Source organism: Periophthalmus magnuspinnatus, chromosome 20 (assembly GCF_009829125.3).
Source record: "Periophthalmus magnuspinnatus isolate fPerMag1 chromosome 20, fPerMag1.2.pri, whole genome shotgun sequence".
Taxonomy (NCBI): Eukaryota; Metazoa; Chordata; class Actinopteri; order Gobiiformes; family Gobiidae; genus Periophthalmus; species Periophthalmus magnuspinnatus.
Window position 1 is genome coordinate 2,372,291 of NC_047145.1, and position 25,876 is coordinate 2,398,166.

The 25,876-nt window shown below is 44.6% G+C and overlaps 2 protein-coding genes across 2 annotated transcripts; both read left to right on the plus strand.

Annotated features, from left to right (window-relative positions):
* Window positions 1–5,920: 5,920 nt before the first annotated feature.
* Window positions 5,921–10,942, plus strand: LOC117388648 (uncharacterized protein K02A2.6). The gene is made up of 2 exons (XM_055230267.1): window positions 5,921–9,910; window positions 10,889–10,942. Exons 1-2 carry the CDS (start codon window positions 5,987–5,989, stop codon window positions 10,940–10,942), a joined length of 3,978 nt encoding a protein of 1,325 aa, XP_055086242.1. The 5' UTR covers window positions 5,921–5,986.
* Window positions 10,932–23,581, plus strand: LOC129457234 (oocyte zinc finger protein XlCOF6-like). Its single transcript, XM_055230093.1, has 3 exons — window positions 10,932–11,224; window positions 21,719–21,839; window positions 22,084–23,581. Exons 1-3 carry the CDS (start codon window positions 11,032–11,034, stop codon window positions 23,459–23,461), a joined length of 1,692 nt encoding a protein of 563 aa, XP_055086068.1. The 5' UTR covers window positions 10,932–11,031; the 3' UTR covers window positions 23,462–23,581.
* Window positions 23,582–25,876: the final 2,295 nt, after the last annotated feature.

A 25,876-nucleotide genomic window follows, 5' to 3' on the forward strand; every position in this document is an offset into this window, starting at 1 on the left:
GACTCACTTTGCACCTGTAACTGACAAAACTGTCCAAGAGACTGTCACCAGTCTGAGTTCATCTACATGCTGCCTCGATGTGTTACCCACTAAATTTCTAAAGTCTGTGCTCAACAGTTTGCTATCACCACTCACTCACATAGTTAATATGTCACTTCAATCTGGAACAAGAAGAGCAGTTTTGATGCCACAATATTGAACAATTATCGACCGATCTCAAATCTGCTGTTTTGAGGCAAAGTCCTCGAAAAAGTTGTTTACCAACAGCTTATTAACTTCCTCGAAATGAACAACTCCTTTGATGTCTTCCAATCAGGTTTTAGACCCCACCACAGCACTGAGACTGCTCTTATCAAGGTGACAAAAGACATCCGCCTGAACACTGATGCAGGCAAAGTCTCAGTCTTGATCCTGTTAGATCTGAGTGCTGCTTTTGACACTGTGGATCATGGGATCCTCTTACAGAGACTAGGGGACTGGGTGGGCATCTCTGGTACGGCGCTAAACTGGTTCAAGTCCTACTTAAAAAACAAGGAGTACTTTGTTGAAATTGGAAAATGTATATCAGATAAAATGTCCCTGACCTGTGGGGTGCCCCAGGGGTCAATCCTGGGACCCCTGCTGTTCAATCTCTACATGCTGCCGTTAGGCCAGTTAATACACAGCAATAATGTGTCTTACCACAACTATGCAGATGACACTCAGATCTATGTCTCACTAGCAGCAGGTGACTATGGACCAGTGGACTCACTCTGCCACTGCATCCAGCACATCAGTGTGTGGATGCAAAACAACTTTCTTCTGCTAAACTCAGACAAGACTGAAGTCATCATCGTTGGCCCACAGAAACATAGAGAAAGTGTCAGCAGTCACCTCCAGTCTCTCTCTCTAAAACCTTCAAATCAGGCTAGAAATCTAGGGGTAACAATGGACTCAGACTTGAACTTTAACAGCCACATCAAATCAATAACATCTACAGCTTTTTACCACCTAAAAAACATTGCAAAAATTAAAGGTATACTGTCAAAGCCAGACTTAGAGAGACTTATCCATGCATTTGTCTCCAGTAGGTTAGACTACTGTAACGGCCTGCTCACTGGCCTCCCAAACAAGCCTTAACACAGCTGCAGTACATCCAGAATGCTGCTGCTCAGGTCTTGACTAGAACCAGGAAGTATGTCTCAGGTCTCTGCACTGGCTTCCTGTAGCTCAAAGAATAGGCTTTAAAGCAGCTCTGCTTGTGTATAAGTCTCTCCATGGCCTAGGTCCAAAGTATATCTCCGACATATTAGTGCCATATGAACCATCTCGCAATTTGAGGACTTCAGGGACCGGCCTCCTGCTGGTGCCCAGAGTCAGGGACTAATCTACAAGGACTAATCTACAAATCCAAGATGGCGCCACGTACGGTCGCCCTGGTGATTTGGTGCGCTGTGTGTTTTTTGTTTTTGTGTGTTTGTCCTGTGTTCGCGTGCTCTTACACCCGTGAAGAGCTCTTATCCATCAGAACTACCACTCCTGTTGATCTACTGCCGGTCTTTTTAGTTCCTGCAGTAGATTTTGTTCACTCTTTGGCCAAAAGAGTGAGACGTCGAAGACGAGGAAAGCGGGCAGGGGCCTTGGTGCGCCTCCGGAGACGTGGCGCTCGCATGCCCCTACCTGGAATTTTCCTGTCTAACGTTCGCTCACTCAGCAACAAGACGGACGAACTGGCGCTGCTGATGAGGAGAAACAAAGACTTCTCTTCCTCTTGCGTCTTATGCTTCACGGAGACATGGCTCAATGAGCGTATCCCGGACTGTGCGCTTCAACTGGAGGGATTCCAACTCCTCCGCGCGGACAGACAACGGGGACTCTCCGGGGGAAAGACGAAAGGTGGAGGTGTCTGTTTCTACATCAACGCCTGGTGTACGGATGTGACTGTGATCTCCCAACACTGCTCTCCCAACACTGCTCTCCCGCCGTGGAATATCTTTTCATTAACTGTAGGCCTTTCTACTCTCCACGTGAGTTCACTTCATTCATTCTGGCCGCTGTTTACATCCCTCCGTGCGCGGACACGCACGAGGCCCAGCGCGTGCTCGCGGAGCAGATTCTGGATGTGGAGCGAACCTTCCCGGACTCTTTACTGATCATCCTGGGGGATTTTAATAAAGGAAATCTGAGCCAGGAACTGCCCAAATATAAACAGTTTATTAAATGCCCGACGAGAGAGCAGAAGACGCTGGATCACTGTTACACAACAGTCAGTGGAGCCTACAGAGCCGTGCCCCGCGCTGCTCTAGGATTCTCTGATCACGTCATGGTTCACCTCATCCCTGCTTACAAACAACGGCTGAAACTCTCCAAACCTGCTGTGAGGACTTCTAAGAAGTGGACCAGTGAGGCTGTGGAGGAGCTTCACACGTGTTTGGACACTACAGACTGGGATGTGTTCAAGGCTGCCACAGACAGTTTGGATGAGTACACAGACACTGTGACGTCATACATTCAGTTCTGTGAGGACAGCATCGTTCCATCACGCACCAGGGTGACTTTTAACAACGACAAACCCTGGTTCACACCCAGACTGAGACATTTGAGGAGGGAAAAGGAGATGGCTTACAGGGCAGAAGATCGTGAGGGCTACAGGCGTTGCAAGTATGCGTTTAGCAAAGAGGTGGAAAAGGCTAAAGCGAAATACAATACACGTCTGGAGCAGCAATTCTCCACCAACGACTCTGCTTCTGTCTGGAGAGGGCTTAGGCAAATCACCAACTACAGGCCCAAAGCCCCTCCCGCCGTGGACAACAAACAACTAGCAGAAAAGTTAAACGGCTTTTATGCGAGGTTTGAAGCCTCACACCCCTCCCCCTCCTCCCTCACCATCATGGACATTACCTCCAAACCCACCTCGGACCCCTCCCCCCCCCCAATGCCCTCATAGTTTTGGAGCTGGACGTGACTAAGCTTTTCAGGAAGCAGAATCCCCGTAAGGCAGCGGGCCCGGATGATGTCTCTCCTTCCACCCTTAGACACTGTGCTGAGGAACTGGTTCCTGTCTTCACGGACATTTTTAACACCTCCCTGGAGTCATGTCACGTCCCAGCCTGCTTCAAGCTGTCCACCATTGTCCCCGTCCCCAAGAAGCCCAGGATCACTGGACTTAATGACTACAGACCTGTGGCGCTGACGTCTGTAGTCATGAAGTCATTTGAGTGCCTGGTCCTGCACCACCTCAAGTCCCTCACCTCCCCCTCCTGGACCCTCTGCAGTTTGCCTACAGAGCCAATCGGTCTGTGGACGACGCCATTAACCTGGCCCTTCACTTCATCCTCCAGCATCTGGACTCCCCGGGAACCTACGCCAGGATCCTGTTTGTGGACTTCAGCTCTGCATTCAACACCATCCTCCCTGCTCTGCTCCAGGACAAGCTCGCTCAGCTCAACGTGCCTGACTCCACCTGCAGGTGGATCACTGACTTCCTAACGGACAGGAGACAGCGCGTGCGGCTGGGGAAGAATGTCTCGGACACTCGGACTATCAGCACAGGATCTCCACAGGGCTGTGTACTTTCTCCTGTACTCTTCTCCCTGTACACCAACTGCTGCACCTCCAGCCACGACTCCGTCAAACTGGTTAAGTTTGCGGATGACACCACCCTCATTGGACTCATCTCGGACGGCGATGAGTCTGCCTACAGGAGGGAGGTGGACCGGCTGGTGTCCTGGTGCAGCAGCAACAACCTGGAGCTCAACGCCCAGAAGACAGTGGAGATGATTGTGGACTTCAGGAAAGTCACAGCCCCCCTGCCTCCCCTCACCCTGACGGACTCCCCCATCACCACTGTGGACTCTTTCCGCTTCCTGGGCACCTGCATCACCCAGGATCTCGAGTGGGAGCCGACCATCAGCTCCCTCATCAAGAAAGCCCAGCAGAGGATGTTCCACCTGCGGCAGCTGAGGAAACACAAGCTACCAGTCCAGATGATGGTGCAGTTTTACACTTCCATCACTGAGTCCATCCTCACCTCCTCCATCACTGTGTGGTTTGCTGGGGCCACTGCCAGGGACAGACAGAGACTGCAGCGCATTGTGCGCTCTGCTGAGAAGGTGATTGGCTGCAGCCTTCCATCTATACAGGGCCTGTACGTCTCCAGGACTCGGGGGCGAGCAGGCCGTATAGCAGCTGACACTTCTCACCCTGGACATGGACTATTTGAGCCACTTCCCTCTGGCAGGAGGCTACGGTCCATTGGGACCAGAACCTCTCGCCATAAGAACAGTTTCTTCCCCTCTGCTGTTTGGCTCATGAACACTTTATAATATCTGCACTAAACTGGACACTTTATAATACCAGTCACTTTAATAAGCCACTTGCACTGTTGTTCTGATGCTGCTGTTGTATATATTTTTCTCCCTTTAAGTATTTCACTTGATTTTTTTTAAGCATATCTTTTTTAACTTTGTGCATGCCCTTATTTGTATTTGTATTTATTCAGTGTGTTTATGTTGCACTTTTTCACCGAAGCAAGTTCCTAGTTTGTGAACTGTGTTCACAGACTATGGCAATAAAAGTCTTCTGGTTCTGATTCTGATTCTAAACATGGGGAATCAGCGTTTCAGTTTTATGCAGCTAAAACTTGGAACAGTCTTCCTGAAGATGTGAGACAGGCCTTTACTTTGACAATGTCTAAACCCAGGCTCAAAACGGTTCTGTTTAGCTGTGCATATGACTGAAATGTTTTTATTCTGCACTCTTCTCTTTTAATGTTAATTTTATGATGATTATTTGTGATTATTTATCTTTTGATTTGTGTGATTTTAATGTCTTTCTTATTCTGTAAAGCACTTTCAATTACCTTGTGTACGAATTGTGCTATATAAATAAACTTGCCTTGCCTTAACACATTATAGTTTAGATTCAAGATGGACTTTGTTAAAGGTATATGTCTTCCTGCACCTGTCAGCAGCACTTCAAATGAACCACATTTTTCCAAGAGGCTGTTGTTTCTCATTTTGTTTTTACATATTGCTGTGTTCAGGCATCTATTAAATTGTTTTTGCAAATCATTATTCAAATGTGACTTTATTCTGTTAATAACTCTTTGTTTTTACATTCACCAGGTCCCACTCAGCCCAAATAACAAAGAAAAATTAATAAAGCATGTCATGCAAGAGTGGGGTCCTAGGAGGTTAACCTCTTTATAGTATTTGCATTTAGTATAAAGTTTACATATCTATACTCCTAAAATGAGGCTGGAGGGTTTTGACAGAGCTGTGTCCCTGTTGTGCACATTATTATTATTTCTGTGTGGCAGCCTGTTGTAGCAGACATGACTGGTGTGCACTGGAAGTCCCTAAACAATGACATGTTAATTGTGCAATATATAATTAATAAGCAACAATCCTTTAGTAGCCATTAGATATTCTGCTTTACAGTGAGAAGTGTTACTTATCTACTATATTTAAGTAAACACATTGTAACATCAAAACAAAGAAATAAAACGAACATTGCTTATCTGTGTTATTGTTATTATTATTATTATTATTATTTGTTATATATTTTGACCCTCTCTGGTAACTGTAGTTACGTATTACTAAACGCACAACATTGTATGTATTACTGCGCTGTTACACCGAGTCCTCATGTGTGTTCATGCCTGCCACGCGAGGTAATAAATTCCGTTGTTCCAAGATTCCTTCTCTTCATTATCTTACCTAAGAAGTAAGGGGAGATATAACAAAAGTGGCGACGAGGACGTCTGAACCTGCGACGGTCACGGTGCTGCTGAAGTTTGCTGCGGGTCGCGGTGCTTCAGGTGATAGACGGTGTTTTTGCCCAGGACCACGCCAAGGTTCGCGGACTATTTTTTTTTTTTTACTGTGAGCGGAAAAGGACGGAACGGCACAAGAGTAAAAGGGACTGCCGGTACATGCACGGACCGTGGATGCTAGAAAGAGTAACACAGTCGTAACAAGTGGCACAGCTGTATAACCAGGCGCAAATGGCGGGAGTTATCGGCTCAGTTGGCCCCTTTGACCAAACCGTGGAGCAGTGGAGCTCGTATACGGAGCGTTTTGGCTATTTTGTGGAGGCTAACGGCATCGAGGCTGAAAAAGTAGTGCCGACATTTTTGAGTGTAATGGGACCAAAGACATTTAACGTGCTTCGCAACTTGCTGCAACCAGCTAAACCTGGTAGCAAGACGTACAAAGAGATCGTGGACACTCTCACTATGTACTTTTCACCCAAGCCCCTTGTCATCGCGGAGAGATTCCGGTTTCACAGAAGAAATCAGGAGGAAGGGGAGTCTGTCACCATGTTCGTAGCTGCTTTGAGGAAACTAGCTGAACATTGTGAGTTTGGTGATGTGTTGAATGACACGTTAAGAGACAGACTGGTGTGTGGATTAAGAAATGAGGCAGCACAGAAAAAGTTGCTAACCGAAAGTGACTTAACACTTCAGAAGGCTATTGATATCAGTGTGGCGATGGAAATGGCATCTAAGGAAGCTCAACAACTTAACATAACGGGTAGAGTGCACAAAATTGCAAACAACCAAAGCAATACTCAGGGCCCATGTTTTAGGTGTGGTAAACCAGGTCACATTGCTTCTGCTTGCTGGTGCAAAGAAATGGACTGTCGTCAGTGTGGGAAGAGAGGACATGTAGAGCGTGCCTGTCGAAATAAAAAAGGCACAGACAAAGCAAAGAAAAAGGATAAAAGAGACTATGACAAATTCAAAAAGAAAAAACATGTAAATGCATTAGAATATAGCCAAAGCTCTTCCTCTGAAGAAAACAGCATAGTGAACACAGTACATGTAATGAGTATGGATGAAAGTGCAGATTGCTACTGGGCCAAACCTAAGTTGGAGGGTCATCCAGTCAAAATGCAGATAGACACAGGGTCAAAGGCATCACTTGTGTCATATAATGTTTACAAGCAGTGTATGAGTCACCTTCCCTTACGCCCATCTGACACAGTGTTCAAAGCATACACTGGGCACAAGGTGCACATGAAAGGAATGACCGATATTATTGTCCGGTGTAATAACCAAACGGCCAAACTGCCAGTATATGTCACCAAGGGAAACTTTGCTCCCATTATGGGACGTGTGTGGTTGAAAACACTACGCCTTGACTGGCAAGAAATTCGCTGGCTTTCTAAAGGATCTTCACAACTGCAAGCCATCCTAGACAAAAATGAGGAGGTTTTTCGTGACGAATTAGGCAGCATGAAAGAAATCATTGTGAAACTTCACATCAAACCAGGAAGCAAACCTGTGTTCATGAAAGCCAGAACAGTGCCTTATGCGATACGTGATAAAGTTGAAGCAGATCTGGACTCTTTAGTTAAAAGTGGAGTCTTGGAGCCTGTCACAACCAGTGAGTGGGCCACCCCAATCGTGCCAGTTCCCAAAAAGAATGGAGGAATACGAACATGTGGAGACTTTAAAGTGACTGTAAACCCATTGCTCAGTGTAGAGCAATATCCACTGCCTTTAATTGAAGATTTGTTTGCAGGTCTGAGCGGAGGTCAAAAGTTCAGTAAAATTGACCTTAACCAGGCTTATCTGCAAATGCGTGTGGATGAACAATCACGTGAGTTGCTAACGATTAATACGCACAAAGGACTTTTCAGGTATTGCAGATTACCTTTTGGCATCACATCGGCCCCGGCTCTGTTTCAGCGGGCCATGGATCAGATCTTGAGTGGATTGCAAGGAGTACAGTGCTATTTGGACGATATTCTCTGCACGGGTGCAAACGACGAAGAGCATCTTCGCAACCTGGATGCTACACTGCAGAGGCTACAACAGTATGGACTCAGAGTTCGCAAGGAGAAGTGTGAGTTCTTGAGACCATCTGTGGAGTACCTAGGTCACGTTATTGATGAAAAAGGCCTACACACAGCTCCTTCAAAGATAGCGGCTATTGTAGATGCACCCTCTCCTGAAAATGTGAGTCAGTTGAGATCTTTTCTAGGCCTCTTGAACTACTATGGACGGTTTATACCTAACCTTGCTTCACTGTTAAAGCCGTTACATGAACTGTTATGTCATGACAAGAAATGGAGATGGACGAATGACTGTGAAAAAGCTTTTCAGGATGCAAAGGAGGCACTTACCAGTTCAGAGGTTCTGACACACTTCAATCCCTCACTTCCAATCCAGCTGGCCTGTGACGCGTCACCCTATGGAGTGGGTGCCGTCATCTCTCACACATTTCCAAATGGTGAGGAAAAACCAATTGCATTTGCTTCTAGGACATTGAACAAGGCAGAGTCCAACTATGCTCAGTTGGAACGTGAGGCACTGAGCATCATTTTTGGAGTGAGGAAATTCCATCAATATTTGTATGGAAGGAAGTTTACCCTTTTAACAGATCACAGACCCCTGACAACGATCTTGGGACCGCACACTGGAATACCATCGCTTGCAGCTTCACGTCTTCAAAGGTGGGCTTTGTTGTTGTCAGCTCACTCGTATGACATAAAGTATCGCAAATCTGATTCTCATTGCAACGCAGATGGACTTTCCAGGTTACCACTCCCTGTTACCAAACATGAATCTAACACAGTGGACATTTTCTATTTCAAAAATGTGGAAAGGGCACCAGTTTCAGCTGCCCAAGTGAAAAAGGCGACCAGAAATGACCCTGACCTGTCAGTAGTCATGGACATGGTAATTAAAGGACAATCGAAAGTTGATAGCTCTGCTCTCAAACCTTTTATTGATAGAAGGTGGGAGCTTTCTGTCCAGTCAGGTTGTCTGCTGTGGGGAAGGCGGGTTATCATTCCACAGTCACTGCGTGCTAAAATGTTAGAGCAGCTGCATGCAGGTCACAGTGGGATAGTGAAAATGAAGGAAATGGCTAGGAGCTATTTTTGGTGGCCAGGATTAGACAAACAAATAGAAAACATGGCCAAAAGTTGTTCATCTTGTCAAAAGACTCGTAACAACCCACCTGCAGCTCCTCTACATCCATGGGACTTTCCACAGGACCCTTGGTACCGCATTCACATAGACTTTGCAGGTCCATTTGAGGACCGAATGTTCCTGATCGCTGTCGATGCTCACAGCAAGTGGCCAGAGGTAGCTATCATGAAATCTACTACATCAGAAAAGACTGTTGAGGAACTTGGAGAGATGTTTAGCCGTTTTGGGGCTCCTGTTCAGCTCATCTCAGATAACGGTCCCCAACTCGTGTCAAAAGAAATGTCTGATTTTCTACAAGCAAATGGAGTTCAACACATTAAGTCAGCCCCATACCACCCTGCAACAAACGGGTTAGCAGAGAGGTTTGTGCAGACTCTCAAACATGCACTGAAAGCCTCACAAGGACAAGGCACTCTGCACCAAAGGCTGCATGAGTTTCTTCTCAAGTACCGCACCTCTTCACACTCAACCACCAAGGCATCTCCTGCAAGCCTCATGTTCAACAGAGAACTTCGAACGAGCTTGGACCTTCTCAAACCTCCAACAGTAAAAGACATTGTTCAGGCAGACCAACGAAAACAAGTAAAGTACAGAGACATTCATGCGAAAGATCGAGTGTTTGTACCTGGAGATTCAGTGCTGGCTAGAAACTATCAGAGTAAGGTAAAGTGGGCTCCTGCCACTGTCATTGCCCAAACTGGCCCTGTCTCCTACACTGTCCAGACAGCTGATGGAGTTTGGCGCCGCCATGTGGACCAACTTTTAAAAACACCTAACACTACTCAAGAACTGTCTGTTGATTCTAAAAAAAATGCTAATGTATTTGTACCTGAACCATGCTACTTACCTGTAGAAATGTCAAAACCAGTCAGTCCTACTGTAGATGTTTCTCTTTCAGACAAAGTAGAAAAACAAAGTGTCACATCTGTACCAGAGCCTAGTCCAACCAATGAAAAAGTTGATGTGTCTGTAGAGCGTCGCTATCCTGTACGTGATAGACGACCACCTACAAAATTAAACTTATAGCTTTATAGTGAACAATGTGTTTACTAGTTACTATGTTCTATAGTGTTAACATGTTACCTATCTGCATCTGATTTGTTTATTAATGTTACGATGTAATACAAATGTGTTTGGGGCAATGAATGTTTTAAATCCCTGGTCCATCTTATGTAAGGGGGGAGGAGATGTTATATATTTTGACCCTCTCTGGTAACTGTAGTTACGTATTACTAAACGCACAACATTGTATGTATTACTGCGCTGTTACACCGAGTCCTCATGTGTGTTCATGCCTGCCACGCGAGGTAATAAATTCCGTTGTTCCAAGATTCCTTCTCTTCATTATCTTACCTAAGAAGTAAGGGGAGATATAACATTATTATTATTATTATTATTATTATTATTATTAGACACTAAACGCGACTCCGAGCTAAATAAAGTATTTGAGCTAAACATTTGATATAGCAGCTTATGTCTTCTTCCAGCTCGTGAGGGCGAAGGTCATTTGCAAAGACACAACAGGAATATTTACACGTTTGTGTGGCTCCTGTAGCATCACCATCCCCTCCATTGAAAATGCATCGGATGTTTTCCACCTGTGAAAAGAGACTGGCTCCTGAAGACCACGGTGTTTATTCTTCCTAGTGGTTTGAACATAACGTTACACAATAAAACTAGTTTGAAATAAGAAATACTTCCCAAATCTACCTGAGACCAACAAGCAGCATTCCGCATGAAAACAAGTGATTATCCTGGTGAGCTACAAGAGACTTTTAGTGTTGTAGTGAAACTGCACTGCGGATGTCTAAAATAACTGCTTTACGTGTTATTTATGTGCTTACCTTTCTTTTTTTTAAATCAACCAGATCGACATCTCAATATAGTACAGTACTGGACGTTCTTTTGTCTATATCAATAATAATGTCCAGTTGCAGACGTAAGATAAACGTCCCTCTACTGCAGTACCACGGGCGACCAGTGTGCGGCAGCAACACGCCACGCGGCCACAGCGAGTAGCGCCGGAAGGAGCTAGTTTTTACCAAGACAGCTAGGAAGGAAAAGAGAGAGAAAACAGAAGAAAGTGACCAAACCAAACGGTTTGTAAAATGTCCAGAGGCCAAAATCTGAGAGCTTTGGTGGAGGAGCGTCTGATTGCGGCTGCTGAAGATATATATGTGCTGTTTGAAAGAATCACAGCAGAATATGAGGAGGAACTGTGTCGCTGCAAACAGGAGAACGAGAGAAAGCAACGGCTCCTGGACTCGACTCTGAGCCCGAGAGTCGTGCTGACCAGAGCCGGTAAGTCTAATGTGTCCAAGCCACGTGTTAAAGCGTCTCTGTGAAATGAGGAGAAAAAGCAAATGTCTATATCAGTGGTTCTTAACCTTGTTGGAGGTACTGAACCCCACCTATTTCATATGCACATTCACCGAACCCTTCTTTATTGAAAAATAAAATATGATTTTTTTCAAATTCAAGACATATGTACCTTTTACTGGTGCATAAAATGAACCGTGCATTAACATCACTGTGTTCAAAGAATAAAACCAATAAGACGCATGAACTCACAACAAATTACATACATACCTTTTTACAAAGACTTGACCTTTTTTAATACTACCACTGAAATGATTTTAATTTTTAACTTTATGTATTCCAATAATGAATTTATTGTATTTATGCTATTTATTATTTACACACACACACACATATATATATATATATATATATATATATATATATATATATATATATATATATATATATATATATATATATACACACACACCGTAACTCCACAACCAATTGTGCTTCATGTAAATTCAAACAGCATGTCAAAGCAGAGGCACGGGGCTCTTTAAATATGTTACTGTCATTACGGTAATGTGCTTCCATGGTCCCTCGACGATGTCCAATCAGAACGCAGTTGTCGCCGGGATCCTCCCAGTCAATGCCAGGGCATCACTCTGGCCATGTCTCATGCTGTGTCTCAATTCACCAATGTGCCTTGACCTCCGCCGAACCCCTGAGACTGTCTCACCGAACCCAGGTTAAGAACCACTGGTCTATATGAACAGAACTTGTAGAACTTTAGAGCTCGGGAAGTTAAAAACTTGGCGTTACTGTCCAAATGTCCCGTACGTCCATAGACACGCAATAGCAACAACAATAGAAGTATAAAAGAGCCGTGCAACATCCCGATAAGCTGCTGCGAAGTACATCCATCACATTATAGCATGTGAACACTTTTGAATGAACGCTAAGGTTTGTATTTAGCATCTTCAAATCTCCATTGGTTTAACATTAGGGGAACTGAATATTCTGTGTGACGACACAATCCTGATCTCATAAGGTTTGGATTTGGATTAAATGGACAACTTGGACAAATAATATGTATGTTTGTGTATGTGTTAGTGATGAGGCCTCGTGAAGCGTTTCGGCATATTCCCTAAACTGTATTGATACTGTGCCGTACTGTGTTGCTGTGCTCTATACTGATACCTTTTGGATCTTAAGGTGTAAAATAAGATAAGATATGCCTTTATTAATCCCACAGTGGGGAAATTCCAGTATTGCACCTCACAGTTCAAGAACCACAGGAAAATGGTAACATGCTATAAAACAAGACTAGACTAACATGGCGCCAGTGTGTGTGGCCGGCTGTCTCTCTTTCCGACTGTTCATTGTGTTTTTCCTCTTTCTGGCTGTTCTCACACTAAAAGTCAACTCAGTGCTGGTCTATGATCGCCAAGCCCTGCTTGATCTTCAGACATTGTTTCAAAATCTGGTGAATTATGACTTTAATGGGCAAGACATGTCCTCCTCACCTCTCTGATGTCCCAGCTTACCTGCTCCATGTGCCACCGGCTACAACTTTGCGCAGAGGATGCAAGCGCCGAGGAAAACGCAGTGGAAGGCTGGTTAGGCTAAAGGCCCACTTCGCGCCGTCTCCGACGGACTTTCTGGAATATTTGGATCCGTCACGTCTCTGCCTTGTTTCTAGGCGCTCCTTGGACCCTATTAAACCATGCGTCATTCCGGTGGTCGGCGCCTCTCAACCAGTCTGCCGTCCCAATGTTCGCGTCTCCTGGCGCAGAGTAAACTTCCACAACCTACAGCCGCTTCTCCGAGCCCCAGAGATGGCTAAAGCTACGGTGTGTGCTGCTAGGATAGCACTTGTGAATGCTACATTGCTAGCCAACAAAACATTCGTTTTAAAGGACTCCTTCATGTCAAACAAGTTGGACTTTCTATGTGTCACTGAAACCTGGATATCTGTTGGTGAGTCCAGCGCTCTTTGTGAGCTTTTGCCTTCTGGCTGCTCCTACTTTAATTTCCCTCGAACAACTGGCCGCGGGGGAGGAATTGTGACTGTGTACAGAACAAAATATACATGTAAACATGTCGCATGGCCAGACACTTACTCCAGCTTTGAGATGAACCTCTTGGAATTAGGTTCTGTCCAGCCAATGTTGTGGGCGGTTATATATAGACCGCTCAAATACAAAAAACACTTTATGGGAGACTTTTCGGACTTCTTAGCTGGACTTATGCCTAAGCATGACCGTGTCTTGATCCTAGGTGATTGAAATGTCCATGTTTGTTGTCCAAATAATCCGCTGGCCGAGGATTTTTTAAACCTCATTGACTCGTTTAATCTTATACAATGTGTGACTGTTCCAACACAAGAACACGGACATACCCTTGATTTGGTTTTAACACATGGTTTTACTCTTTAACCTAAATGTCCTCGATTTACTGATCACAATCCTGTCATTTTTTATATTGATTTATCGTGCCACATAGAGAAGTTGCGTGCTCCAGTCAAGCACTGTCGCATTGTAAAGTCCTCCACCGCTGCTGCATTTGGTGCTGCATTTAATCAAGTCGCGACTGGTCAACCGATATCAATTGGTTTTAATGCAGATGTGGACACTCTCTTGTTATGCTTCGACTCGAACTGTCAAACTGTACGCAACTGACTTTACGCATGCGGCTTGACGAGAAACTATGAAAGCTGAGCACAAATGGAAACGTGACAAGTTAGAAGTGTCATTTCAGTTACTTAGAGACAGTTGGTGGTCTTCCCAGAGAATAGTAAAATCTGCTAAAACAAAATATTTTTTAGATATTGTGTCCAACTGTAACAACCCTCGGGTTTTGTTTAAAACTGTATACTGTGTACTTAATGCTCCACAGCCTGTCTGTGTTGAGCCCACTGTTGAAATGTGTGACAGTTTCCTTAACTTCTTTGTCTGTAAAACACCAGAGCTCTTATTAGTCCTCCTCTGTATAATCCCCCTGCTCTTGTCATGCCTTCTGATGTTTTTGATCACTTTGAATGTGTTACTTTGTCAACTTTAAGAGAAACTGTTGATAGCTTGAAGCCTTCTTGGTCCCCCCATGATCCAATTCCATCTTGATTGTTTAAAGAGGTTTTTCCTATTGTTTCTCAGCATGTGCTCAATATAGTCAATTGTAGCCTATTAAAAGGGACGATACCTAGGAGTTTTAAGCTTGCTGTAGTGCAGCCTCTTCTTAAAAAACTGCTCTTGATGCCGTTTACATGGGAAATTTCATACCCATATCAAAGCTTCCTTTTATTTTGAAAATCTTAGAAAAGATTGTCTACTGTAAGCTGAAAGATTATCTAGAGGGTCATGACATCCTGGAAGTGTTTCAGTCTGGCTTCAGATACTAAGGGTTTTTAATGACATTTTTGTGGCTACTGATTGTGGACATAGTGTCATTTTGGTACTTCTAGATCTGACTGCGGCGTTTGACACAGTAGACCACCAGATCCTCCTGTCACGACTGCAGCATTGTGTTGGTATACAAAGACGTGCACTCGAATGGTTTAAGTCTTGCCTAACAGATAGACAATTCTGTGTCCACATTGCGTCCATTGAATCCTCTGCTGCTGCCCCTCTCACTTGTGGAGTACCCCAAGGCTCCATTCTCGGGCCACTTCTTTTGTCTTTGTACCTCCTCCCTCTCGGGTCAATTTTTCACAAGCATGGCATTTCATTCAATTTTTATGCGGATGATACACAAATTTACATGCCTCTTAAGCAGGAAAATTTCTACAGTGCCAAAACACTTAGAGACTGTGTTGATGAAATAAAAAATTGGATGTCTTTAAACTTGTTGTTCTTAAATGACAAAAAAAAGTGAAATTGTAGTGTTTGGGCCTAGTGTGGCACACACCGTAAGTACTGATCTTGGAGCTCTTGCTCAATATGTGAAACCTGTGGTGACAAATCTTGGTGTGAGGCTGGATAATGATTTAAAACTTGATGTCTAAAACTAGCTTTTTTCAAATTTGTCAACTCACGAAAGTCAAACCTGTCCTTTCACAGCATAATTTTGAGATTTTAATTCATGCTTTTATCACCAATCGTTTGGATTATTGTAATGCTCTTTATATTGGTCTTAACCAGACTTCTCTTGCACGGCTTCAACTTGTTCAAAACGCAGCTGCTCGCCTTTTAACTGGTACAAAAAACGGGAACACATTACACCCGTTTTGATGTCCCTACATTGGCTCCCTGTCTCTTATTGAATTGATTTTAAAATGATTTTGTTTGTCTTTAAATGCCTCCACGGCCTCGCTCCACAATATTTGTTCGACCTGCTTCAACCCTATGCTCCTGCTCGCTCACTCAGGTCTGCAGATCATTCACTATTAGTGGTCCCAAAAATGAGGAGGAAACTTCGAGGGGGCCGTGCCTTCTCTGTGGCTGGTCCCAAACTGTGGAACGCGTTGCCCCTCCACCTTAGACAGGCTGAGTCACTTTCTACTTTCAAATCAGCTCTTAAAATGCACTTTTTCTCTTTAGCTTTTAATTGATATGCTGACTTTTATAGTGTACAGTTTGTAGTTATTTGTTATGATATTATGTCTGTCATTTATCTGTATTTTTAATATGTCTGTTGTGTACTGCACTCTGGTCAACTCTGTTGTTTTTAAAGTGCATTAGAAATAAAGTTGGATTGGATTGAATTGGAACATAATAGATAATAGCTTAAAATAATTTAAAAATAGACTTAAAAAATAAACTAAAAATGGACTCTAATAAAAAAAAATAGACTTATGTACAATAAGAGTGACAGTGCAACATATGAACAGAATAAATCATAGTAAAGTGACTTCAGTAGATTTACATGGTATTCAGTATTGCACATGGGTATAGTTGAATGACACATGTTCAGTGTTAATAGCGTTCGTTGTACAGTCTGACAGCAGCAGGAAGGAAAGACCTGCGAAACCTCTCCTTCACACAGCAAGGGTGAATCACTCTGTCACTCAAGCTGCTCTCCAGGACAGACGGAGCATCCTGCAGGGGGTGAGACTCATGGCCTAGCATAGAAATGACCTCCTGCACTGAGTCCAGAGGACAGCCCAGGACAGAGCTGGACTTCTTGATGACCTTGTCCAGCTTCTTCCTCTCCCTCTTTGTGATGCTGCTGTTCCAACAGACCACACCGTACAGGATGGCTGATGCCACCACAGAGTCATAGAAGGTCTTCAGGAGTGGCCCTCTCACTCCAAAAGACCTGAGTCTGCTCAGGAGATAGAGCCTGCTCTGGCCCTTCCCGTACAGTGCGTCTGTGTTGTGAGTCCAGTCCAGTTTGTTGTTCAGATGAACACCCAGGTACTTGTATGAGTCCACTCTCTCAATGTCCCTTCCCTGGATGTTCACTGAGGGGGCAGTAGAGTGGCGTCTGCGGATGTCCACCACCATCTCCTTGGTCTTCCCTGCACTGATGATGAGGTGGTTCTGCTGACACCAGTCCACTGTGTTCGTCCTCTGTACTCCACATCATTGTCATCCTTGATGAGGCCAATGATGGCAGTCATCAGAGAGCTTCTGCAGGATGCAGCTGTCCGTGTTGTTTCTGAAGTCTGCAGTGTTGAGGGTGAAAAGAAAGGGTGCGAGGACAGTGCCCTGGGGCACCCCCACACTGTGAGAGCCAAGAACTGCGTGTCTGATCTCATGACAAGCAAACTGGGGCTGGTTTGTGAGATAGTCCAGGATCCAGTCTGCCAGGTCACAGTCCACCCTGGCGGTCTCCAGCTTGTCCCTCAGAAGCAGTGGCTGGATGGTGTTGAAAGCACTGGAGAAGTCAAAGAAGAGAATCCTCACAGTGCATAACTCCGCACAGTTCATCTGCACAGGACTTAAGGAGCCTGGAGCTGATGCCATCTGGTCCTGCTGCCTTCCTGGGTCTGATCTTCTTGAGCTCCAGTCTCACCTGGGCTGTAAAAAATGACAGTGGCAGACTGGGGGGATGGGTGAGTCCATGTGTAGTGGTGGGCTGAAGAGCAGAGGCAGAGGTGTGAAGAGGTGCAGGAGTTCCCCATTGTCCAGCTGGGGAGGGGAGAGCAGGCAGCTGGGTGGGGGGAGGGGTGGGTGATTGATCAAATCTCAGGAAATGAGAATTGAGGTCATTAATTCAATTCAATTCAATTCATTTATTTTTGTAACGCCCAAAATCACAACAACAGTTGTCTCGAAGGGCGTTCATGTTTTGGTTGATGGGGGAAACCGGAGTACCCGGAGGAAACCCATCCAGACACGGGGAGAAACATGAAAAACTCCACACAGAAAGGCCTGGTGACCCGGGGATCGAACCAACCTTCTTGCTGTGAGACATGAGTGATGGCACTCATTAACCCACTGCAGGTCCCCCTCCATCTGGGCAGGAAGTGCTTTGAAGCCTGAGATAGTCTTGAGACTTATCCACACCCCCTGGATGTTCTTCTCCTGTAGCTGTTGCTCCATCCTTCTCTTTTGGCTGGCTTGGCTTGTCCTGATTTTTCTCCTCAGCGTCTTCTGTGCAGCCTTCAGCTCCTCCTTGGTCCCCTACCTAAAAGCTCTCTTCTTCTCCTTCAGCAGAGCTTTTATGTCAGGGTTAATCCATGTTGTTCGGAAAACATCGCACCGTCGGGGAGGGGATGACGTTTTCAAAACAGAAGTTTATGTTTATGTAGTCCATGATGCAATCATCTACCAAGTCATTGCATTGATGTCCTCTCCATGTGGGTCACAGAGCTCTGTCCACACTGTGGTGTCAAAGCAGTCTCTCAGAGCCTCCTCACTGTCAGCAGAATCAGAATCAGAAGACTTTTATTGCCATAGTCTGTGAACACAGTTCACAAACTAGGAACTTGCTTCGGTGATAAAGTGCAACATAAAACACACTGAATAAATACAAATACAAATAAGGGCATGCACAAAGTTAAAAAGATATGCTTAAAAATAAAAAAAGTACTTAGAGGTAGAAAAAATATATACAACAGCAGCATCAGAACAGCAGTGCAAACATGACTTATTAAAGTGACCGGTGTTATAAGGTGTCCAGTTTGTTTATTATAAAGGGTTCATGAGACAAACAGCAGAGGGGAAGAAACTGTTCTTATGACGAGAGGTTCTTGTCCCAATGGACCGTAGCCTCCTGCCAGGAGGTGGATCAAATAGTCCATGTCCAGGGTGAGAAGTGTCAGTTGCTATACGGCCTGCTCACTCCCGAGTCCTGGAGACGTACAGGTCCTGTATCGATGGAAGGCTGCAACCAATCACCTTCTCAGCAGAGCGCACAATGCGCTGCAGTCTCTGTTTGTCCCTGGCAGTGGCCCCAGCGAACCACACAGTGATGGAGGAGGTGAGGATGGACTCAATGATGGCCGTGTAAAACTGCACCATCATCTGGACTGGCAGCTTGAGTTTCCTCAGCTGCCGCAGGTAGAACATCCTCTGCTGGGCTTTCTTGATGAGGGAGCTGGTGGTCGGCTCTCACTTGAGATCCTGGGTGATGTGTGTGCCCAGGAAGCGGAAAGAGTCCACAGTGGTGATGGGGGAGTCCGTCAGGGTGAGGGGAGGCAGGGGGGCTGTGACTTTCCTGAAGTTCACGATCATCTCCACTGTCTTCTGGGCGTTAAGCTCCAGGTTGTTGCTGCTGCACCAGGACACCAGCCGGTCCACCTCCCTCCTGTAGGCAGATTCATCGCCGTCTGAGATGAGTCCGATGAGGGTGGTGTCATTCGCAAATTTAACCAGTTTGACGGAGTCGTGGCTGGAGGTGCAGCAGTTGGTGTACAGGGAGAAGAGTACAGGAGAAAGTACACAGCCCTGTGGAAATCCTGTGCTGATAATCCGAGTGTCCGAGACATTCTTCCCCAGCCGCACACGCTGCCTCCTGTCCGTCAGGAAGTCAGTGATCCACCTGCAGGTGGAGTCAGGAACGTTGAGCTGAGCGAGCTTGTCCTGGAGCAGCGCAGGGAGGATGGTCTTGAATGCAGAGCTGAAGTCCACAAACAGGATCCTGGCATAGGTTCCCGGGGGGAGTCCAGATGCTGGAGGATGAAGTGAAGGGCCAGGTTAATGGCGTCGTCTACAGACCGATTAGCTCTGTAGGCAAACTGCAGAGGGTCCAGTAGGGGGGAGGTGAAGGACTTGAGGTGGTGCAGGACCAGGCGCTCAAATGACTTCATGACTACAGACGTCAGCGCCACAGGTCTGTAGTCATTAAGTCCAGTGATCCTGGGCTTCTTGGGAACGGGGATGATGGTGGACAACTTGAAGCAGTCTGGGATGTGACATGACTCCAGGGAGGTGTTAAAGATGTTAGTGAAGACATGAACCCTCAGCACAGTGTCTAAGGGTGGAAGGAGAGACACCGTCCGGGCCCGCTACCTTACGGGGATTCTGCTTCCTGAAAAGCTTAGTCACGTCCTGCTCCAAAACTGTGAGGGCAGTGGGGGAGGAGGGGGGGTCCGAGGTGGGTTTGGAGGTAATGTCCATGATGGTGAGGGAGGAGGGGGAGGGGTGTGAGACTTCAAATCTCACATAAAAGCTGTTTAACTTTTCTGCTAGTTGTTTGTTGTCCACGGCGGGAGGGGCTTTGGGCCTGTAGTTGGTGATTTGCCTAAGCCCTCTCCAGACAGAAGCAGAGTCGTTGGTGGAGAAATGCTGCTCCAGACGTGTATTGTACTTTGCTTTAGCCTTTTCCACCTCTTTGCTAAACACATACTTGCAACACCTGTAGCCTTCACGATCATCTGCCCTGTAAGCCATCTCCTTTTCCCTCCTCAGATGTTACAGTCTTGGTGTGAACCAGGGTTTATCGTTGGCAGCCTTGAACACATCCCAGTCTGTAGTGTCCAAACACGTGTGAAGCTCCTCCACAGCCTCACTGGTCCACTTCTTAGAAGTCCTCACAGCAGGTTTGGAGAGTTTCAGCCATTGTCTGTAAGCAGGGATGAGGTGAACCATGACGTGATCAGAGAATCCTAGAGCAGCGCGGGGCACGGCTCTGTAGGCTCCACTGACCGTAGTGTAACAATGATCCAGCGTCTTCTGCTCTCTTGTGGGGCATTTAATAAACTGTTTATATTTGGGCAGTTCCTGGCTCAGATTTCCCTTATTAAAATCCCCCAGGATGATCAGTAAAGAGTCGGGGAAGGTTCGCTCCACATCCAGAATCTGCTCCGCGAGCACGCGCTGTCTGCGCACAGAGGGATGTAAACAGCGGCCTGAATGATGTGAACTCACGTGGAGAATAGAAAGGCCTACAGTTAATGAACAGCAGTCCACTTCCTCATCACACGGAACACCACAGGCTGTCTGTGCACAATGGGCTGGTACAGAGGCTCAAGATGGAGAATGTTGTGGTCAGCTCTACCCAGGGAAGGCAGTGGGGATGAAGAATAGGCCTCCCCGGCGTTGGCAAAAAATAAATCCAATGTTTTATTGTCTCTTGTGGGGCAGGTGAGATACTGAGTGTATGTGGGCAGAACAGGTACAGGAGATGCATGGTTGAAGTCTCCAGAGATCAGGAAGAGAGCCTGTGGGTGCTTTGTTTGGAGTGTGCTGGTACAGGAGTGCAGCGTGTCATCATCATCATCAGGCAACTTAGAGACTTGCAAGACACACTGATTCAATGACCTAGTCATACTTGTATACAGAATATTATTTAAGTTATTTTATTTCCTATGGTAATATTTTATATCTTATGTGAAAATGAAAGTGCAAGTGTTGGGAATGTAATTTACCAATTTAAATGTCATTTCCCCAGCTTTTGAAAATACACACTCACAGGACACTGATGAAGCTGGGGTACATGGAAATTGCAAAGATAGCTAGACTAGCTAGAGGCTTGATGTTCAAAAATAATAAAATAAGAAAACACACATTAATATAGTAATTTTGAAGGAGCTGTTCAATGTCTGTTTACCTCATTTTCATGCTTTGTTCTGTAATGCCTGAGCACTGAGGAGGTGCTTTTATTGATTGATGACAGCTCTGTTGAACAGATGTGGCATTTAACCTTCATAAAATGAAGTCATTTATGCTGAGAGTCACATTGCTTTTTTTTTTTTTTTTTTTTTTTAATTCTGATAGCTCAAGTGGAAACAAGGAAACACAGTTACCTTATTTGCTGTTAAAAGATCAAAATGATCCCACACAGTGGAATTTTCTCTCGGGGTCCATTTTGTTGATGTAGAAGGGGAAGGTTTTTTGTTTTGTTTTTTTCTATGGAAGGGTAATTTTCTTTTTTTCTTTTTTTTTTTTTTTTTTTTTTTTTTACAGTGATTCACCCCATTGACAGATGCAGATGCTTTTAAACACAGTTTGACGCGTCGGAGACGAGTGAAACAGCAGCAGTAGCAGACTTTTTCTTAAAGCAACACGCACATCGGGGCTTTGCTCTATAAGCTCTATAAGCTGTTGCTGGATCCATCACTATTATGTGTAATCCTCATCTTTGTTTGCCCATTGTCTCCTGCAGGTGTCCACATGTCCTCTCTGAGTCCTGGTCTCGCTCTGAAACAGGACATCCCAGAGACTCCCCAGATTAAAGAGGAGACAGAAGAAGAGCACATCAAACAGGAGGAAGAGGAGCTGCACATGTGAGTCCCATCACTTTCAATATGATTTATTATAAAATATGATCTGATTAAAATTACATCTGAATTCAAGGACATTTAAGAATAGCCAGAAGTATAAAGTGCTGATTGAATCCCATGTACAGGGTTAGCAGGTTTTATACATAAGAATACTTTATGTAGACACAGAGACTGACTTGTCCGCAGAGGACAATTGTTCCAAACTGTCTGTTTTTGATTTATGTACATTTAATTTGATTTTATTCAGGTCTGTCCCTGAGTCCAATGATGGCTATGTGAAGACAGAAGAGTCCTCACTGCCTCAACAAAAAGAAACTGATCACAGAGGGGACACGCAGAGAGAGGATATCAGCTCAGAGACATGTGTCCACAGAGAGGACACACAGGGAGAGGACACACAGGTAGAGGACATCAACTCAGAGACATGTGTCCACAGAGAGGACATGCAGGGAGAGGACATCAGCTCAGAGACACATGTCCACCCTGAGACTGAAGGAGACATGCAGCACTCTTCTGACACTGACAGTGATGAAGACTGGTGTGCTCCAATCGTCTTTTTAGCTGCACAGATGGAGACAGAGGCGGATGGAGACCATCACAACCAAGTCCAGATCCGAGCAAAAAGCACCACTGCACAAAAGTCAGGTCTATTCCCCAAATACAAGTCTGCACCAGAGACCAGAGCCACTGTGGACAATGGGGACATGTTAGGAACAACCGAAGGAGCTGCAGGGGAAAGACACCAGTGCTCTATTGGTAAAAAGAGATTTGACTTAAAAGACTATTTAAAAAGACACTTTAGACTTCACAGAAGTGAGAAACCTTACAGCTGTTCCGTCTGTGAGAAAGTATTTCGTCATAAGCGTACTCTTACAGACCACATGAGAACACACACAGGAGAGAAGCCTTACAGCTGTTTTGTCTGTGAGAAAGCATTTACTCATAAGAGTACTCTCATAAAACACATGCGAACACACACAGGAGAGAAGCCTTACAGCTGTTCTGTCTGTGAGAAAGCATTTACTCATAAGAGTACTCTCACAGAACACATGAGAACACACACAGGAGACAAGCCTTACAGCTGTTTTGTCTGTGAGAAAGCATTTACTTATAAGAAGACTCTCACAAAACACATGACAACACACACAGGAGACAGGCCTCACATCTGTTCTGTCTGCGAGGAAGCATTTACTGTAAAGAGCAATCTCGCAAAGCACATGAGAACACATGCAGGCGTCAAAACTTTCAGTTGTTCTGTTTGTGAAAAAGCATTTACTCATAAGAGTTCTCTCAGAAAACACATGCAAACACACACAGGGGAGAAGCCTTACAGCTGTTGTGTCTGTGAGAAAACATTTACTCGAAGGTATTCTCTCACAGAACACATGAGAACACACACGGGAGACAAGCCTTACAGCTGTTTTGTCTGTGAGAAAGCATTTACTACAAAGAGTCATCTCAGAAAACACATGAGAACACACACAGGAGAAAAGCCTTACAGCTGTTCTGTCTGTGAGAAAGCATTTACTGATAAGAGAACTCTCATAAAACACATGAGAACACACACAGGAGACAAGCCTTACAGCTGTTCTGTCCGTAATGATATACCTACAGCAGTGTTCTGAAAAAACTTATGAGAACTCACTCAGAAGAGCAATCGGTTGGACAGAGTGTGAACTGTTCAAAATGAGAATGAGATTCTGTTATAATATATTGTACTGTTAAGAAAATAAAAGTTTTTGCTTAATATCTGTGTAATTACTGAGCCTACTCACTTTAAACTAAAGCATCTTATGTAATATTGTTATGTTTGTGGAGCCACGGTTGACCAACAACTACATTTCTAGTTTGAAATGTGTATAGTTTATATCCATTATATTCTTTCTCTCCTTCTCTCTCTCTCACTCTCTCTCTCATGGCACACACTCAAATACGTGCATGAAACTTTCCCTCTCTCTTAAAAAGGGGGAAAGCTGAGGATCCATCCTGAACAGGTGCCACTTCAGCTCCTCTCGATGTGGGAGATCTACTCTGAGCTCCTCCTGTGTGACTGAGCTCCTCAGCCTGTTTCTAAGGCCAAATGACACGGTGGAAGTTTTTATCTAGTCACATGTGGGCAGAGGTGTAGAGTATCCAAAACATGTAAGAGTAACATTATTTCAAAATAATATTTCCCAAGTGGTGGAAAGAGAAAAGCATTTGAGAAAACCACTACTCAAGTAAAAGTAACTGACAAAACATTAAATAAAATACAAAATCTGGTATTTTCAATAGACAGAAACAAAAATAAGAAAAACTAAATCATATCTGAAGGAATTGCAAGAAACTGCTGTGGAATTTCTAATAGTAAAACCTTTAAAAATATAAAATCAAAAGAGAAGTTGTCTTGAATCAGAGAGTGGTTTATTCAATCAGTTGTGCACAATTTTAGTTTGGTCAGACCACAGGACATGTCTCCATAAATGAAGATCTTTGTCCCTGTGTGCATTTGCAAATGCACACAGGGTTAATGTTTCTTTTGGAGTAATGGCTTCTTCCTGCAGCGTGTCCTTTCAGCCCATGTCGGTATCGTACTCGTTTCACTGTGGATAATGACACACTCTTACCAGCTTCAGCAGCATCTTCACAAAGTTTTTAGCTTTTATTATTGGGTTATGTATGGGCCAGTGGCCCTGCCCCACCTGCTACTAGACGGACAGAGTTTAAAGGTGTTAAAATGTGTGGTTAAAGAGCCCAATACTCACGTGTTTAGTGAAGAATCCTTTTATTGCCATTTTCCACAACCACAGACAAAAACTGTATGCATCTCATCTGTAGTGCTGACACTCCCTTAAGTAATCCTTAAATAGGCATGTGGTTTCTGTCCTGCCATTTGTCATCAGATCCATGTGCTCCATCCTGTCCCTTATTAAGCGTCAGGGCACAGAGGTGACAAAGATCACAGGCTCACACTGAGAGATGTGCAACATCCTGTAATTAAGTCATGGGATTTAAAGCCTGAAAAACAAGATGTGTGAAGGGGGCGTTCTATAGTTCTGTAGACTATAAATGTAGGTGAATAACAATCAATTTAGGGTTAGTTGTTAGTAGTTAGTTGTTAAATCGAAGAACAGAAGATTCTTCGATTTAAGAAAGAAAGAGAGAGATGGCAAATGACAAATGAAAAAACAGAAAAGTTAACTGTCAAGAAAGGTGAAGTCAGCTGACAAGACGTGTCCCATAGTTGTGAAAGGACAAGTTTTGGAATATAGACCATTGAACAGTACAGAGTATTAAATGTCTTAATGGTCTTGGGCCTCCGTATCTTACGGAACTGCTTTTATCCTATGAACCCTCGCAGCTGGCTAGTGTGTTTATGTTGATATCCATGTTTTACTTATGTTTTATTTACTTGTTTAGCTTTGACTTATTTTATTATTTTTAATCATTTTAGATTTGCCAGTGTTTCCTCTGAGGAGCCCTCTGCACCGGGAGCTGTGGTTGGCTGTGGCTGCTGGGCCCTGGCTCGTGGGCCCTGGAGGTTTGGTCTTGACCTCATCTCTTCTCTGGGCCCTGGGCTGGTGTCCTGTGGCTGTGGGTGACCCTGCTCCTGGTGCAGATGGTTCCTCTGGTGGCGCTCTCTCATCTGGTTCATCTTTATCCAGCCTATGGCACTTAAACATATTTTAATGAAACCAAAGGTATTTTAACATGTGTTGGGGTTGGGTTGTTTGGCTGTGGGGTGGTTGGGTGGGTTTGGTGGGTGGGTGGGTGGGTGGGACTGTTTTAATGCACTGTAAAGCACTTTGTGTTACATTTTTCTTGTATGCAAAGCGCTTTATAAATAAAGTTTGTTGTTGTTGTTGTTGTTACAGATATGTTCGACATCCTGGAGAAATGACCACTCCTTCAAGATGAAGTGCATCCGTGAATAGCTAAATTGGAAGAAATGCTCATCAGGACACAACCCGCCATGGGAGATATTAAGAGACTGTTTTTCTCTAGTGAGAGTTGATACCATGAAGGACATTTTACAGTGGGCTGGATTGGATCGATATATC